At 43.1% G+C, this 19,291-nt stretch overlaps 2 protein-coding genes across 2 annotated transcripts in view; one reads left to right on the top strand and one right to left on the bottom strand.

Moving 5' to 3' along the window:
• LOC119648011 (receptor-type guanylate cyclase Gyc76C-like) overlaps nt 1–19,291 on the top strand; it is a 405,069-nt gene that overhangs the window by 179,249 nt on the left and 206,529 nt on the right. The window lies entirely within an intron of this gene.
• Nucleotides 1,990–14,286, bottom strand: LOC119647788 (putative odorant receptor 92a). The gene is made up of 5 exons (XM_038048979.1): nt 13,921–14,286; nt 13,511–13,698; nt 2,401–2,602; nt 2,119–2,274; nt 1,990–2,046 (listed from the first exon to the last, which is right to left on the bottom strand). The coding sequence occupies exons 1-5, from the start codon at nt 14,284–14,286 to the stop codon at nt 1,990–1,992; spliced, it is 969 nt and encodes a 322-aa protein (XP_037904907.1).

Raw genomic sequence — 19,291 nt, 5'->3', positions numbered from 1 at the left:
TAGGCCATTGACAATGCCAAAACAGCATCTGCGCAATTGTTTAACCCAAAAGCGATCCAAGTGAATTTCAGGCAGTTCACTATTCCAGCAATAGTTTGGTTTTCTGCTCGCAAATATACATCATTCGGACATCACTTTTTTTTCTGTAGGAAGCTCACAGAGGGTGAGTGTTTGATTTAACCACGCCCCACGAAAGTTTGTTTGACCTTCGCATTAGTGGGTCTCACCATTTGTGCTCCTCTAAGTTGTTTTTCAAGCTTCCTCTATAGCTGGAATAAAATTGCTTAGGGGTCGTTTTGGGGATAATCCTCGTTAAAATTCTATTGTATGTTCTGCGCCAGAACAGCAGCAACGATTGTCAATGACATAACTGAAACATACCCTTCTCTTCAGTACGTATCCACAGGTATCACTTTCTTTAACCAATACCTCGCACAGTTGCATAAAACCTAACAATGAATTGGAGTTTTAGTAAGCACGGGTGACGGGGAATAGGCTTCCGAAACATGCTCCTTTTCTATTTGAAATTAAGGCTTGGAGAGAGTGTAACAACTATACACATCATTGCAACCTTTGTGTTGTGGTTCACTTTGGAAGGTATCTACGATTGCGATTATCACTAGAAGCAATACGGCAAACTCTTCCTTCGTTTGAGCAATATGGGCCATGGCAAACACAGAGACGAGCAAGAACATCCATGACACATTTTTGATTCGGACGGAGGTTAACATTGAGCCCGTCACTCCGTCAAGGTAGAGTAAATGAGAGGAAAAAATCGGAAACAAAAGCATAAATTTTTAACCAATAATCTCGAGCAACTTGTCCAAAAATGGAATGATCGCCTCATGCAACACGGTCTCAGATTGAATCTAAACAAAACTGAATTTTTGACGACCGATCCCCATGAAACAAGCACAATCACTGTCAGCGGCAGTGATCTGCCCAGAATTCAGCGATTTAAATACCTCGAGTCAACGCTATCAGCTAATGGAGAACTGCGTTATGAAATGCTTCACGCATTAACGCAACCTGGACGAAGTGGTGTTCCACAACTTTTGTTCTTTGTGATCGATGTATCAACGAACGTCTCAAATCTAAAATTTATCGCAATGTCGTCCGTCCTGTCGGTGTCTATGGTTCTGAGTGTTGGTCGACTAGAAAAGACAATGAAGGGCGTCTTGCGGTAATGGAGACGAAGATGTTGCGTTGGACTAGTGGCGTGACACCATCGTTATAGAGTTGCACCGATCGTGGAAAAATTGCGAGAGAGGCATCTTCGTTGGTATGGTCATGTAATTCGTCCTAACGAGAATTCACTTGCCAAGATTGGTCTGAACATCGAAGTCGATGGTAAACGACCAAAAGGCAGGCCGAAACAGCGGTGTGTTGATACGCTGGATGGGGATTTAAAAGCCTCGAGATTGCACCCAAATCAGGTATTCGATAGAGCTAAATCGCGAAACCGATCACGACGGGCCGACCCCGCCTGTAAACGGGACAAAGGCTGAAGAAAAAGAAGAATCGGAAAATTTAGTGGAATGCGTTTATTACAATAAGCTCAACACAAATTACAGCTAACTACAATTGTGGCTTAGTAAATTCATCCTTGGTAGACTTGGAATATCAGCATACTATCCTTCCAGGCCCAAGTTGCTAAGTTATGGTTCCAGGTGTCAATACGTCTGCTCCATGAATTAACAAGTTTTAGGAAAACTCTGTCCCTTCGTTGACAACCATCCGATTTGTAGACTCTCTCCAAATAGAAAAGGCTATGATGGAAGCCATTTATTGGCAAAAATTTGAAAATTTAAGCCTTTGTGCTCGAGGGAAAACTTTTGTCTACGTACATCGACATTTGTTCGACGAGGGTGTATTTTGCATAACTGGGGCAAAGTGCGAATGTGTTTTTAAGATGAATGATAATACCGTGCTAGTACAGTGACTATTGACAAAATACAAGTTTTTATGCGACGCCAAATGGATACGCTTTTATTTGCTGTAGACAGTCCGTAAAAGAGCGAAAAATTGATAGGAAATACTGCACACCTAGAGGAGTCGAAAAACAAAAGCAACAATTAAACAGGTTGTCATATCATCTGATGCCGATTGATTGAGTACCTTCATAAAACTCCTCAAGGATACATCATCGAATGTCACAACTTTCAAAGCGGATGCCCTTTGCCCTCTCATAATAAGAAACAGCAACAATTTTTTATATTTCTCATCGGCTACAATCCAATTATGTTCATAGGCTCCATTCGCAATATCGCTGCTCTGCCAGATAAAACAAACAATAAACGTTACCTTCCGTAAATATGTTAAAACGATTAATTGATCGATAAATGGAAACTTAGATGAATGAAAGGTAAGCAAACTGTCTCTGAATGAGGCGGTAATTACCGAATCTATGAGCATATTTCCGAAATAACATATCAACAATATTTGTAATAATGATGCCAACAAAAACAGGAGATATTTGAAGAAATCCAATGGGGCTACGCCAGCAGTTGCTTGAAAACCCACCAAACAGATGATCAGCGAGGATGCCAAGAAGTTGAAGAGAATTGATGGACTGAAAATGCTGTTTAGCTCCTCGGATACTCTGGAATTGGAGTTAAGTAAACGTTTCAATGGCAGTCAGATATGTTCCTATAATTTTGATTGAATAATAAATACATGTTCAATTGATTGTGGTGTTGTGTTCCAAGAATGTAATTTTGTTTAATGTTTATGGGAGGATTGGACAGATAGACAGGAATCGTAAAAAGATTGGTTGGAGAAGAGATTGTGAGCTCTTCTTGAATCTTCTGGCCATGGGACCAGTTGTAGAGTTTAATTGTGCAGTGCAAGAAGTTATAATAAAGCTAAGGAAGAAACAATTCCAAGTTTATTATTTTAAAAAAGTTGACCGACGGTTTCGTCCAGCGCAGAGGCAACTCATCACCTCACCTCTGCCCTGGGAGCAGCGTGATCGAAAGTGGCGACAGATGGTAATCACTCTATTTGTATATAATCACAAACACGGCAAGAGTGCAAATTATATTGAATTGAAATCCACCGTATGTTTAGACCTAAACTAGGCCGAAGTGACTATTTTTATTGAGGATGCAGGGAATCCCAAGTCCGCATCCACTTGATGACAGATCGCATTACCGATTGCCGTAGCTACCGATTACCACTTGGCGCCACTTTCGGTTACCCTGCTCTCAGGGCAGAGGTGAGGCAGCGTCTGATGAGTTGCCTCTGCGCTGGACGAAACCGTCAGTCAACTTTTTTTAAAAACTTGGGTGTTGAACTCAAAAAGAGGGGTCCATGGATCACAAGACTAGAAATAAGTTGCTTTCCAAGTGGCCCGGTCCGTCATCAAGTGGATGCGGAATCAGCACTCCCTGTTTGTCTAATGGAAGGACTAAGCTATCCCCGCACTCCAAAACTTGGTATAAATTTGATACCACTACTTTACAAAGTGAAAACTTCTTCTGATATAGGCAAGTCTCCTTTACTGCTATCCACCCTTATATGTTGCTAGTTTGTTGTGCAGATTCTTCAACTGTCTTTAATCAGTTAATTGGGAGCGGCTGAAATACTATCTGCTCACTTCCCTCGGTGCAGAATATTGAATATCACAGGTTCTCGGTAGCCGTCAACGTTCGCTATCCGTCGAAGAATTCGTTCAGTTTCAGCATAAATATGCTGATATTCAGAACGCCATCGCTTGGGCGTTTCCGTCTACTGTCCGACGGTGATGGAACCGCTGAAGAAAGGAGCTATCGGAAACTTAGAGGTATAGCGCGCGATCCTGTTGTACCAACAGATGCCGGTAGTAGTCACAGTACTCCCCTGCCAGTGATGAAGTCACGATAAATCATGCGAAACCGGCTTTATAACATTTGGTAAATCGCGTGGGTCTCGCCGATCTCAGTTGTGTCGTTGGCTGTTGGTCGGGCTGCAAAGCTGTCTGCTGTTGTTGTTGAGATCTTGTGTCATCGGTGCAAATGGCTCGTCACTTATCATCTAGGATCTCCCCAAGTATGTAGACAGGCTTTAAACTGTTGGTGGAGATGTTTGCCTCCGTGCCGTGAATTTTGACGAGCAAAATCTTCTCTGAGTGGCTGAAGATCGGAAAAGCACCTTCGTACGACATTTGCATCGTATATTTGACGGCGTCGATGATCGGTTCGAAATCCTGGCGCCATGATGTATGAATGCCGAGAAGAACCGATGGCAATACGTACTTCCATTGCGCGTTCTCCATCGAACAGTTCTCGGTCGAAAGCGTTGTAGGGAATTTGTGCAAGAGTAAGCTTCTTTTAAAAAAAAAGGTAGCGGCTCCTAAACTGCGTTAATTTGTTATTGAAGGGATTCGCAAGGGCTGAAATCAGAGGCGTCCGTGAGCAGCGCCAATGCCGCTACAGTCTGGGGATAGGTGAAGAAAGTGGCTTACAGAAGGTCGTCTTCTACCTTCAGGAGTGTAGCGAAGTTCGGCCTATCCTTTGGTGTTGCCGACGAGAAGCCCATTGAGTGGTACAGCCCGTGTAGAAGTTGAAACGCCAAGAAATTTACGTAATTCCTTGGTGGTTTTCGGCGGACGGTTTGTACCTTTTCTGGGCGAACACCGTCAGCTTTGACTGGATGACCAAGAAAGAGTACTTCAGGCGTGCTAAAAACACATTTTACCATAGTGATGATGATCCCGTAGTCGTTGAGGGATTGGAACAGGATGCGCAGGTGTATTCGTTCATAGAAAAAACCGTGTCCCCGACCAGGCGTTGTGTCATGTACGGTGACTCAAAAAGGTAAAATGGTGTCGCGATGGCTGTCTTCTCAATGTCTTCCTTTGCCACTGGTATCTGGTTGAACGTTCGTACTAAGTCGATTTTCGAGAAGATCTTCTTGCCACGGAGCGTCTGCGTGAAGTCGGCTATGTGTCGTACCGATCGGAAATTGTGCGCACGTTGAACACCCGATAATCCCCGCACTGTCACCAGTCTCCATTATCCTAGCGAACTGCCCAGATACTGGACAATGGATGCATCGTGCCTAGTTTCATCACCATTTCGAACTACTACGAACTACGGACTGCGATAAAGTGATCGGGTGCGAGACGGTGAGGTTTGCTCGCAACGGGTAGTCTAGGAGTCGTTTCAATGTGGTGTTTCGTAGCACGTTTGACTATTGGAACACCGCCATCGGAGCGAGTGATCTCCATACAATTTGTCTGTCCATCGATGGGCTGGCTGTTCTTCACGTCCACCAATAAGCCGTAATGTGCGAAGAAGTCTACCCCGATAATTCGCCTTGTAATGACAGCAACTATGAAGTGTCAAAGGAGGTTACGACAAAGGCCGATGTCGAGGTACAGTTCAGCTATGTCATACGTGTGTATCACAGGGCTGTTTGCTGCATTCGTGCGTAAAACGTTGTATCGACTAGCGGGACTTCGTCTCCTCATCGGTAATGAGTAGGCGGCGGACGGATTGGCTGAACCAGATGCCGCACTTATTTCTTGTCTTTCGTGCTTCTTGCAAACTTACATGCACCACTGTTGCATTTCCTCGCCTTGGAGGCATAAACGTGATAATGCCAGCAAGTTTCTGTTGGTGGGTTATTGCAAGGTCGCGAGCGAAGTCGAGGTCTCGAATGGTTTTCTTGAAGTTCGCTGCTCTGTTAACGATCGCGCAGAGAGTTAATCTCTCGACAAATGGACCGAAACTTGTATTGCGATTTTAGAGTAACCTCTACGAATTTATAATTTCACTAGGGCACGTCGCCTCCACTATAACATTGGCGAGTTTTGCTCCTTTATCAAGTGCCACTTCTGTCTGTGTCGCGAGGATAGTTTGTACCGACTGTAGTAGACGTTCGATCCACTGCCTGCGCACTTCTCCGCTCGCGAAATGACGTAGCCAACGCAAAAACTAAGATGACTTCTTTTTCAAGAAGTTGCCGGGTGTTGGCCTCTTGTGATGAACCGTTCCGCTTAATAAGCTCTTTCTTGAGCCTCGTGAACGGCAGGTCATCTGGCGGTGGCATTATAATATTCTTCACTTCAGCCGCGTATCTCGGCTTCAAAACAGCACACACAATTTTGTAGCTTCGAAAGTTACTTTTGCGGCCACAAAACTACGCTCGACCAGAAGTACAACCCCGGATGGTGCGGAATAAACGACGGTATGCACACTGCACCGCGGTGTACTTCTGAGTTTCCATTACCGTCAGTCATTCTACACCTTCACTCTGACACAGTTAATGTCACCCAAATTATCTATTATATTCACCGATTACATCGGGGTCACAGTTCTAGAGCTAACACGGAGGGAATTAGGACGACGCGTTCCACTTTTAAAATCATCTAGATTTACTATATTTTACAATGGAGACTTACAAATAAGTTGGAATTCGGTAGGTTCCCGGCAGACGGCTGTCGAGAACCGCTGTCCGTCAAAGAATCTGTTTGGTTTTACCACAAGTACGCTGGTTTCGGAGTGGCTCTCGGTGGGCCTCTCCGTTTGGTATCCGTAGAAGCCACATTCCGGTGATGGGACCGCTGGAAGGGGAAGTGTTCGGAAACTTCGACGTGTAACACGTCATCCTATTTTGCCAAAAGTTGGCGGTAGTAGCCACAGACCTATTATAATTTAGCCAATAACAGTAGGATTTCCACCAAACTTTCCAGTATAGTGCCTCACAATATTACACTACAACCTTCTGCAATTAATGTTAAAACTAGAACATGTTTTTCAAAGTACTATTCGGAACCTTCTGCTTGATATCGATATCCGGTAAAAAAGAAAACTTGCAATCGTCCATTGATTGCGAATCGATTAAAACGGCCTAGAGCCTTTGATGTTTTAAAAACGCAACAACTGCCCTTTTGGCGGTAATACCAAGGTGGAGTTTTATGTCCAACTGGTACCACATATTTACTAAGCACCCTAGTCTGGGGGCGCCGCAAGCATCAGACAAAACTGTGCCACCAAGAGCCACCATTTATCCGCTGTCACTCTGATCTAGTGGGGAGTGGGCTTTGAGTCATAAATTTGCCAATAATCGGAATTATGTCTTCAGGAGGACCACAAAAAAAATAAGTTGATTCTACGGCTTTAACAGCGTAAGTATCCAATTCTAGTCCAAATTTCTTGCACAAAATAAGACTTCTTGATCTTTGAATCAATTTCTGCTAAATTATTCTAATTTATGAATAATTTTGCTGATACTGAAGGAAATTTGAACAAAAGACTAAATGAATTTAAAAACAAAATCAGGTTTCGCTGACCGGTTAAAAATGTAGCAGATTGCTTACTCTATATTGGCCTTTCCAATATTGAAATTTTAGGGAACTTGAAAGTCACATGTAAATTTGTGTAATGTCTTTTTCTTTTCATTCGCTTCACTTCTGTCCATTCAATATGATCAGGGGCACTGACCGCACTTACTTTGTGACAGCGAGTAGCGCCGAAAAAAGTTCATCCAATCATCGAATCGAATGGTCATGCGCAAGGCATGAGAGTTAACAAAGTGGATTGCGGTTCAAAGTTAGTAATGATGAGACACAGTCTAGGTCAAGATATTCCCAGCGTTGGCAGACATGAACGCAGTCAACGTCCTTGTTTTCCTGGAGATGTTCCTTCCTAAAACTCCCATCACAAACATTTTTGGAATTCCTACCAACTATAGCAGAAAAAGATCCGTCATTTTTCTCGAAGGTCATACCAGTATACCAAAATTTAAAACCTATCCTACTTATAAGATTTGGGGGTTTGACAATAGTTCGATTCCTTTGAACCTTTCATTCAAATTTGAAGTTGTTTTTCAGATAAGCTAAATAAACGTAAATTTTATAATTCATCAGTAGCATCTAGCATTGCATCGTGCGGTGGGTTAAAACCCTACCAGCTTTCTCCTACGGTGAAAATAGTTCCCTCTCTGATCATTTTTAGTAAGCGCTCCTCCTGAATGCATCTTATGGTGCCACTAACTGTATTTCATACTTTATGGTCTCAACGGAGTGATAGTCTCTACTTATAAGGGTCTCCTTAAGGAAAGTTTAAGCTATTTCCTCTCACTTACTCACGTAGAGAACCTGCTCCGTGTCCACCGTATTCACTGACACATTTGGGGCAAAAGGCGGAATCGTCATGTCCAAAAAGATGTAAATGCCGACGGTATCCGGCATGCCCGGTCAGGAACTGTGTCAACTGATAGGAGATATCTCCATGGCTGCGTATAATACACCTTTGGATATTTAGAATCAGCCTGAGCATCTACGTTCCTTTGTGGGAATTATCCGGATGGTTCCTGCCACATTGATTATTCTCCTGTCCTCGCTCTTCATGGTTACCGCCGCGTACCTTACACCTATACAATCTTTGCATCTCCTCAGCCAAAATATCAGTAGGCATCATATCCACAACAAACAACGCTGCTTCGTTTGACGTTGTTCGGAATACATTAACGACTCTTAATACGTTCAGACGATGTACTCTATATAATTCCCTCCTTTACGCCTTAGCATTAAGTACCTTCCTTCAAACTGATGCTGGGTACAGCAGAATGGATAAGCATATTCTAGCTAGCAACAGCCACGTCGTTGGTTTGTGCCCTCCGATATTGGGCGTCATGTCAGTTTGCGCAGCGGTAACTTTTCCTGCTTTCTCGCTTGCGTGGGTGAAGTGTTCCTTGAAGGTTAATCGTTGATTCAGCATAAAGCCAAGATGCCTGAAACCTTAGAATTCCTTTCAACTACTCACTAGTACAGCCTCAGTCTTGTGCTCTGCCAACTCTAACCCATGCCATGCCAGCCATTTCTTGATCAGCCTGACCGATGTCTCGCATGCCTAGATAACAACTTCAAACTGGTTGTCTATTATCACAATTTCGTATGGACCACGCTGAGTACTTTTGATGCATCTTGGCATATCTTTTTGATAACTTGTCTTTCTATCCTGAATAAACTATTTTCGTCCAAAATAAACTTAATCGGCAGGGTTCTCCTGTCCGCCGGACTAATTGTCCATCCCGATACGCCCATTTCATTGACCCATGCTGAAATGTCGTCAGCATAACCAATAATGATAGCTTGTCGCAAGAGTTTGATATGTAGCACATGGTCATTCATCACGTTTCAGAGCAATAGGCCCAGCATCGGTCCTTGAGGCACTCCGCCGGCTACCAAATAGTCAACTGGGCCTGCGTCGATGTCATAGAAGAGCTTTCTATCCGCGAAATAATCACTAATGATTAGCTGAATAAACGTGGGCACATTTAGCTACCTTCGGGGTGGTGAGAGCACCACATTTTTTGGTACCGCTCTATCGTTTTCTACCTGCAGTTGGTTCCACTGCAAGATTGACCCCTGGGTCGGCCGCTATTGATCGGCCAGAGTGAAAACAGTATTGTTGTGTGGTCATGCCTCTTGCTTTCTCTACAATTGGGAGCAGCCTGTTGCATATGATGTGATCCAACGGCTTTGCCATATTGTCCAGTAAACAAATGGGACGTCGCAACGATTGCTCACCACCGCATCTATTTCTTCCACTGAGTCGGGAAGATACGCTCTTCCGAACAGGTTAATACCAGCACTCTTAATAGAGTGGTTGTCACCACGTTTCTGACAATATACGCAGATTTTTTTTCTTGTACCTGTTGGCGTGGACCTTTCCTTAAATATCTCAGCGAACATTTCCGCATTAAACAGTCTTGAATTCTACTGCGTGCGGCATGATGTGCCCCTCGGATACCCTGTTCTCTTGCTCCTAATTACACTAAACATAGCTTGATGCTCGCTATGTGGATAGTGTTCACTAACTCGTTCGGTAATTTTTTTCATCAATGCACTGTTTTGGAAGGTAGTATCTACCGCTGAGCTTATCCTTCCTTTACGGAGGATATAGCTATTTTCGGTATTAGCACGCATAATTTCAAGCGAAGAAAAGGTTCCCAGGAATATCAGCCTTATTTTATAAGAGACTTTGCTTCCCCACTCGGTAGATCATACGAATCGTGTACTTGCATCTAACACTAGTGTAAAATTCGCTCATATTCAACGCTTATCGCGCTGGTCGGAGCGGCTCTTACAAACATATTGTCAGGGTTTGTGGTTATTTCTTCGAAGGGATATCTTCCTGTCCTCTAAATTACGCACTTTTCACTTTTGTCAGGACACTAGCATATTTCAGGCGGAAATATACGCCGTAGGTAGATGTGCCTGCTTTAACCTCCAAAGGAAATATAGGGGGCAGAATATTGATATTCTGACCAACAGCCAAATCGCGATCAAGGCATTTAGGTCCAATCAGGTGAACTCTAAACTGGTATGATAATGCCTTGAGAGACTGAATACGTTCAACTGGCACAATAAGGTCTGGATACTCTGGGTTCCCGGCCACGTTGTGCTGGAAGACAATGAAGCAGCGGACAAACTGGCCAGGAAGGGAGCACGGACGTCCTTACACGGGCCAGAATCCTTCTTTGGAATCGGAAGCCGGTTTGTGGCTATGCCATTCAAAGATGAAGCCGAACGGTTGATTGAACTATACCAGGAACGGTGCAGGCCAGGGTGCTTAAGGGGGGCACGAACCGAAGCGCATAAAAGACTGTTTAAACTTCACCAAGAAGAACCTCCGGATTATAGGAGGTGTACTCACTGGTCACTGTCGACTAAACTATCGCCTGGGGAAGCTAGGGATATCTGCGGACATTGCCTGCAGACTCTATGCGAAGTGGAACGAAACCTCCGCACATATTCTGGGACAATGTCCGATACTTGTACAAGGTAAGTCGAGGCACTTGGGAGAATACTTAATACCAGATGTCAAGTTGAAATATTTGGACGTAAAGAATTTATTAAAATTTCTGACGGTTATAAGCTTGCTCGACATACTGCAATTTGTAGTACACTATTACCAGTAAAAGGGCACAATACTTCTTTAAGGACACGGTGCAACTTCCCTTAATTGAATAACAATAATTCCACTTTTAGCTGTGACCCATGCCGTATTGTCTTTTCCTCATGGACTGATTGGCCCAGAAGATCGCGTGTGGCCTCGCAGTGGGTGGGGTTTTAATAAATCTCATTTGCTCTTCGCTCTTGGATTCTTCCTAGACAGAATGTATTTTCCATTCAGGGTTTTCCTCGCAATTCTTTCCTTTGAAATCTTACAGACAACCTATATGTCCTTGATTTTGTCACCTTCCAGAAATTTGTTTACCAAACAGTTGGTTATTGCGTCGACGCTCCGGTCTGAAATTTCAAATTGGCGCATCAATTCGTTCCATATGTCCTCCTTCGTTGTACTCTCTTCGGGGTGCCTGCACTTCATAGCTATCTCGTGGGTCAATTGCCTCTCCGTAACTTGTTTACCTTATGATCTACCTACCAAGTTCTAGTTGTTGAGCGTCCTTTCGTCATGCGTCTTCCGGAGCTCCAGGAGAAGTTCTCCCTTCTGCGTTCTTCTAATTCTTGTAACATTGTCACCTAGGCCACATAGGGTTGACCTTCCACAGAATCTCAGCGTAAGAAAGGTTACATCTTTTTTTGATAACTATCGCATCCGAATTTAGCTTGGCTTTACAATGCTTCAAATATTTGCTCCCATTTTCTGGAGTTTTATTTGTCAATCCGGTTTGAAATCAAGAGCTTGTACTCCTTCCGCTGCTAGGTCCTTGGAACATTTGCACTTTTTTGGTGTTGGAAGCTTTACCCCAACATCCTCCATTCCTTCTCTCCTCTTTATCTCCTTTGCAGCTTTCCACTTTGGACTTATTTGAGTGGCTCGCTTTCTCATTTTGGTAACAATAGCAATCTGCCACAGTGAAGCCAGCGTTGGAGTTTGTAGCGGTCCTGCATTTCCTGTCTTTGGTTCAACATAATTCTCCTGTGGGTTTTCCGTAGAAGTCCTTAAGGTTTCAAACTACCATTTTAATGTAGCGGCGTACGCTGTGCCTGACGAATTCGTAGAGCGTGCTCAAGGAATTACATTTCTCGTTCCACCAGTTCTCCACTCTAAGTGCTTTCGCTAGCACTGCATCAATTTTCTTGTTGTTAGCATACACGACTTATTGCTTGCTGTAGTCCACAGCGTTGCAATTATCAATATCTGGTCTTCCATCCGTCTGGGTGGAGAGCATAGCATTTTTCAAGCTACTCTTGTGCTCTCTCCTTGAACTCTCGACCTAGTAACAAACAGATGCCGAAAATATCGTAGGCTTTCAGAAATAGTTCATCCCCGGTGCTTTTCCTAGTTAAAGGTGTGCTATCTCCACTAAACCGTGGCTCATCCATCTTGAAATTGTAAGAAAGTGGCGTCCGGGATTCCGAAACCCGCAGGAAATGGTCATCTCAACCGATCAATCGCACACAACCCGGGTCGCTGTATCGCGGATGCGGTGAAGTAGAATAGTTACTATATCAACTTGCGTCTCGCGTATGAATATACCTATGCACGCGCAACTTCAAGTGCATGTTCGTATGCCGCTGGGCATTCCCTTATTCGCACGAAGGGACGCGCCTGAAGAATTGTCTGTCTGTCACACCCACTTCGAAACGATTAGACCTATTGTCATGAAATTTAGTGAGCAGGTGTGGTCTTTGAGCGGTCAGTAGGGTGATTATATGTTGAGGGTGTAAATTACTTTTTATTAGAATGTAGTCATGTGAGGTATCAAATCAAAGCGATTAATTAGTACTTTTCATATCAGATGAGAAGTAAGGGATCTAGGACCCAAAATGTAGGTTCCATAAAGTATAAAAGATCTCGTTCTCAGAAAAATCAAGCAATAACCACAAAGACGCATCTATACTAAATTTAGACTTCAAAATACCCACTGCATTATTTAATAAAAAAATACACCCTTAAATTCATTCTAGATGTACAATGGCACAACCATAAGAATGACATAGGGGATAATTATGGAAAGTTTCCAGGAAATCCCACAATAACTCATGAAGTTCTAATAGGTCAGTCTCCAATTTCGTGGGAATATACTGCATATAGGCTATGCTCTATATGTATTACGATATACATAAATGCAACAATAAAGTCAACCGCCTGAGGTACGGTAAATCCATATATATATGTATGAAGTGTATATGAATCAAGTCGAATCAAATCTCCCAGTGGTAGTTCTGGATAATTTTAACTATTCCGCCGATATTTATTGCTTTGATAAACTGATCTATCACGGGTACCAGACATGGCTGTAACTGAACAATATCCGAAAAACATCAGCTTCCTTCTGTTTCCCACGCCTTGAAGTACCGGAATGATTTGGACAAATATATTAAACGATGCTGGTATGATAAAAGATCAAAAAAGTCGTGTCACTTTTGAAATGAAAGAAGAAACACTTGAGATGAAACATCACGAATATGCTTAAGATTCTGTGCCAGAAACTTGGCATCTCCTGCTCCTACTTTAAGGCTTCAGCAAGCTTTGTTTTGTAACCGCCTTAATTGCATTAATATATTTTTGGACGCTGAGCAATACTTAATAAATTGAAACCTACTTACCGCAGAAGTACCTGGTGTTTCCTAATCAATCTCCTAAGGAATTCCAAATCGCCTTCAGTACCACTTGGTTCGAATTTCCTAACTTCCCTTGAAATCATATCGAAATTCATTGCTAACTGTGTTACAATGCAACACATAAGGATATCAGCCGAAATTGTAAAAGTGACAGCCGTATAACCAGCAAAACACTAATGAAAGTACACTGCCAAGTACGAAGACATCTTGGACATATCGAAAGGATACCAAGTGAAATATGGCAGCCGCTTAATGAACTCAGTTTTAAAAGCCAGAGTTTCTATAATCGACTGTCCAATTGCGGATAAATTAAACAGCCAAATTAACACCATATAAATAATAATAAAGGAAACCATTGTATAACTCATCCGCGCTTGATATGCCGAAGCCTTAACTCTTTGCTGAGCTGTGGCCGTCCTAGGAAAGATGGTGTTTAATGTTTGCTGAACATTCTCGATGCTGGCTATATTACTCAGGATTGCTGAAATCTTGAAGTCGGACATGATGCAGAATCCAAGGCATGGAGCGATTGCAGTAACCTCCAGAAAGCTGGAGAATTGCCCGAATGTTTTGTACAGGAAGATGAATTCGGCCAAAATGATGGCATTCAGGTTAGTGAAACCAACCCAGAAATTCAAAGCGGTCCAAAATGACTGCCGTCCTCGGAGCCTTTTCAGATTGACGCCCACGGTTTTATACATTGAAGTCGGTATAGTCATGAAAGTTTCATAACTGACTAGTTTTACGTCAAGTACCACCATAACTCACACTCAAGAGAATTTTGCGATCCGCGTTGCTGACAATTCTGCACTGAACTGAGTAATATGTCCTCGGAGAAATGCTGTTTGACCCTGTCCACTGATATGCGTTCTAAGAAATAATTTTGGATTTCGTATCTAGGTTGGTTATTTTAAGGAATCAAATGATGGGGTTGAAAAATGTGGAATTATATGGCTCAGAGAAGGCACGAGTACAAACTGTTTACGAAAATTCCAAATGATATATCAGGGATTATAACTAACTGGTTCAATTTTTAATGATAATAAAGGGATGTTTGTTGTCGTTTGGTTGACGTAATAAGTCTCCTTCTTTCAAATGGGTCATTTATGGAATACTACAAATATAAAATTCAAATTTCAACTCCTACGGATGATAAATGTTTCTAGCTATTGTGTTTTGTGATGCCAAGGTCATCACATCTCATTCCTACCCTTCGAAGAAGGGTCATTATAAAAATACCACTAATTATTTCAATGTCAACGAGAAGTCATTACAATGCAGGTTCTAAGCTGTAGCTCTTACATATCTTGGAAGAAATGCTCTACAGAAATGAGGAAGTGGTAATTTATGGTCGCACATAGTCATACCAGGTCCTCAAATTCAAAGTATCAGAAATTTCAATTGAATTTTATCCGAGATTACATAATTTCCAAATATGACCAACCACTTTCATTAATATAACAAAACAAGGAAGAAAACGTCTTTCTTGAATTAATTTCGTCACTTTGGTTGAAGCGCTACCACTACTTTTAAACGCCCCCGTTGTCCGGTTATGCTAGCTTTCATTGCTCTACTTTTCTGTACCATGTGGACCGAATCACTAGTAGGTCTTTCTGAATCAACACATACCAATCTAAGACATAGTCAGCAATGCAGTTGTTACCTTTTCTTAAAATGTGATCTACCTACTGCCACTTTTGTCTTCTTACCGGTACACTTACAGGTTTCTGTTCAGTGTATTGCCGTAGGTGTTCATTCAAGACTGTGCCAAGCTAAAAAAAACTCCGTTGACATTAGCTTCTACCTTTAGAGTAAAAGTGACCTACGCCTCCCATTGGCGGCTATCATATGCTGCACAGAGAGAACATTGGCATAAAGCAACCTGAAATTGAAGTTGACAGCACTTCTAGATTTTGGAAAGCAGCGATGACGGACTTATGGCTGTTGATGGGTAGAGCGTGAGATATAGAAACTCTTCAATGCCCTCGATAATTGCCCGCGTCTTGCGGTAATGGACACGAAGAAGTTGCGTTGGACTAGTGGCGTGACACGTCTTGATCACATCCAAAATGAGAATATCCGGGATCGATATGGGGTTGCACCGATCGTGGAAAAACTGCGAGAGAGGCGTCTTCGATGGTATGGTCACGTGATACGCGCCAACGAGAATTCACTTGCCAAGATTGGTCTGATCATCGAAGTCGATGGTAAGCGACCAAAAGGTCGGCCGAAACAACGGTCGTTTGATACGCTGGATGGGGATTTAAAAGCCTCGCGATTACATCCAGATCAGGCATTTGATAGAGCCAAATGGCAAACTTGATCACGACGAGCCGACCCCGCTTGCGAACAGGACAAAACCTGAGGAAAAAGAAGAAGTCGGAAAGCTGAGATGAATCCTCGGACTGAAAACCTTGTTCCAGTGGAGTCGTATCGCCGGTTCACGCCTATTTCACCAGGCTCTCGGGCAAAGCAGCATGAAGGCTTCCTTGCTGCAATCATCAGAAGTCGCTATTCTCTGGTAGATTACTCAAGACATATGTTGTCCGATTAAAAAAAGGACTCATTGCTGAACAGCAACCGAATCATAAAACAGTCCTTGCTTAATTTAGGGACAATCGACGACGCTAAAGGACCTAGCCTGACCGCCCAATGAACTTTTGGTACGAATAGTATGCTACCAATCACGAAAACTGGAAGCTGGTCATCCATATACCTTTTAATGTTATTGTTTCGATCCCAAAGATTATGTTTCGAAATCGTATACCTGCCCAAATATTGACGTTCAGATCATGCACCACCTTCAGAATTTCCTGGACGTCATTCAGTTCCTTATAGAAGGATCTTTTCTCCTCTATATCATAAGTTCCTATTGGCATTGTATGTGCAACTAAGTTTAAGCGTTACAAAGTTTTCTAAACAAGAGTGTTGTTCAATAAAGATATTCCGGATCCAGTGGGGCTAGGAGAAGTACTTCTATAGGGAAGGACAGGCAATAATTACGAAATAAGTAAAACTGTCGGTCTTTTGCGAACCGAATCGCGTTGGTCCATCCATCAGATGAAAGACGAGCACAAATCGTATATCACGTACCGCGAAATTGGTCTAAGCATTGAACTTTGAACATCTGCATATACCATGAAATTGGTCTAAATATTGAACCTGAAACAGCTGGTACCGTGGCCATCGCGCCGAAGCAAGGTGTACGTATCAAATGTAAAGGGAACTTGTTGAACCGAGAACGCATTTTCGTAAAGCACTTGCTTCCTCAGTAAGTAGAGTAGATGCTCCCCCATGTTATGTGGGGGGACAGGTAGTAGTAGTCGGGTCGTTCCTGCCAACAGTATCAACTTTTGTCTTTTCTACTGAGTAGAAGACATTCCTTACTCTGTGTACAATTTGATCAGCCTAATGAGTCGGTCGTGGCTGGCCTCCTCGGGACCACTTTCGGAATCTCGTCCAATAACGAAGCCTTGTTGTTCCCAATATGTTCCCTGATTTTCCGTAGTTTTTTATTGAAAGAAATTCCTGTTGGACTACAGCTAACTTTTGCTCCTCTCGGCAGAGCCGCTTTTTATCTACCAAACTTGTCCATCAAAATCATCTGTGGATTCGTATCTGCATCAATTAATGTCAATGTTTCTCCCCCATGAAGTTTGTCCATTATTACTTCGAAGATACTGAAGTTCTTACTATAAGTCCTGCTAATATATCTTGCCTCATGATATTGGACAAGATTTTCTCACTGCCATTCCATGGCAAACGCAACTCTTCGTCTCCATTACCGCGAGGCACCCTCCATTGTCTTTTATACCCGGCCAGCTCTGAAAAACACAGAGGACAACAGTGCGATAAATTTTAGATTTGAGTCGTCTGATAATATATGGATGACAAACAACGTCAGTTGTGGGACGCAATTTCACTCAAGTTGCACCGACGCCTGGAGCAATTAAATAGCGCATTATACCGCTGATAACATGGATCCAAGATAGCTCAGTTCTGAACAGGTCGCTACCACTCACAGTGATGGTGCCTGCTCCCTTGGAATCGGTCGTCTAAAATCCTATTTTATTCAGATTAAGTCGGATACCGTGTTTCATAGGGTGATCATTCCACTTTTAGGCAAGTTAGCCGAGATCAGCTTTATTGTCAGACGCTTGGAAAGCATCATCTGCGTAGTACAGTGTTCATGAAAGAATGACGACAGGACACTTTGATAATGAACACTGACCGACACACGAAGCGGTTTCGATATACATACATGCCTGCCTCATTTAGAAGTTCACTTTTCGGATCGCACCCAGGAGTTCCTCTGGAAACAGGTGTTGCCGCAAAACATGCAGGATGAGTTTCTCTCGCCTTCTCTAGATTTAGGGATGAAGTACAGAGAGAGCGATACTTCTCACAGTGTTTCTCCTTGAGTAATCGCGCAGCGTGTATTTCATCATTTGTTCCACAGTTCATGACAAACCTGACCTGGTTCATCGCTTGATTCGCCCCCTCGCTTCCTCGTTGCGCTGTTCCTAGACCATAACCTCCAATTCTTAACAGTGACCAGAAAGTTATCCTCCTCAAAAGTCTCGAGAAGTCAGCAAAACATCCATTGATATGTATGGTTGCTATTAACACTTCGGTCGAGTATAGCGCGTCAACCACTTTACACGCCATTACTTACAATTCGCTGCAATGCTCTTCAATTCTCCCTAGGCCTTCCCGGCGACCCAACCGTTGGCCATCTTGGGATAGTATATTTCTCTGCAAGACTTAACCAGCAATGGAATGATCGCCCATCATTCCGATCACACCTTCCACGGGTGACAGGCTGGTTCAACAATAAAGTTTTTTTGTGTTCAATAGCATCAGGTCAGGGTACTCCGATGATATGCCGCTGACAGGTGTTTGCGAAGATTTCGGGTTTTTGAGGAACAGTGGGAGTTACTTTCCACGTGCTGCCCTCATATAACAACACAAAGAACACTACTACGGAACAGTTTTGAAATAATTGAATAATTCCAGATCTTAGACAAGACAGCGAAAGCGGACCTAGCGCTGGTAAAATCCAGTCCATTGCCATCGTAAGTGGAAACCACCCTTCCTAGATATACAAATTGATCAACTCCTTCGTTTCAATAGTTCCCCGGAATGCCCCTCCTGCGTAGAGCACTCCAACTCCAACTGGGAGTGTATTGATGATGTCGAAAGCTTTCTCGAAATCAACACCGCGCACTGTTCCAGAATGATCCGTGGGGTGTTGTTGTGGTTAATGCAGGAGGATCCGAAGTGGAAACCACCCTGCTCTCTGTCGATCAAGTTTTTGAGATCCTCTCTGATGCGTTTTAGGATTATTTTAGCTATTATCTTTGTGACGGAAGGGAGCACATTGATACTTCTCCAATTGTCACATCAAAACGGGTGCCCTTCTTTGTAATCTTAGTAATCATCGCCTTCTTCCACTCTCTGCGAGATGTCTTGAATTCCGAGGTTTTCCGTATGAGTGGAAATAGCAGTTCTGCCGAAACTGCAGGTGCATCGATAAATATCTCTGCTGGAGAGACCATCAAACCCCGCGGCTTTACTCCGTTTGAGTGTATTGATGCCCGAAATCATTTCTCTTTTGCTTGGAGGAACAGTCCGTGTCCGCATGTTACTGTCACTAGCCACTTTATCCACAAGAGAAGGAACCTCACCGCTTTCGAGGTCGATGTCAGTACCTCTTTGGCTCCGTACATCAAGAAGACTACCCCTAAATTTACTGCTGAAGGCAAT

The sequence above is a fragment of the Hermetia illucens genome, chromosome 2 (genome assembly GCF_905115235.1).
Source record: "Hermetia illucens chromosome 2, iHerIll2.2.curated.20191125, whole genome shotgun sequence".
NCBI classification, from domain to species: domain Eukaryota; kingdom Metazoa; phylum Arthropoda; class Insecta; order Diptera; family Stratiomyidae; genus Hermetia; species Hermetia illucens.
The sequence above is the reverse complement of the archived record's forward strand: the minus strand, read 5'-3'. Positions and strand labels throughout refer to the sequence as shown.

What these genes read in the sequence shown, in the direction of transcription:
- LOC119647788 (XM_038048979.1), bottom strand. Translation starts at nt 14,286, where the DNA reads ATGGTGGTACTTGACGTAAAACTAGTCAGTTATGAAACTTTCATGACT. An exon ending in AAACACCAGGTACTTCTGCG is followed by an intron (nt 2,603 to 13,510) that starts GTAAGTAGGTTT and finishes CTCCAATTCCAG; the next exon opens with AGTATCCGAGGAGCTAAACA. An exon ending in GAAATATGCTCATAGATTCG is followed by an intron (nt 2,275 to 2,400) that starts GTAATTACCGCC and finishes TTTATCTGGCAG; the next exon opens with AGCAGCGATATTGCGAATGG.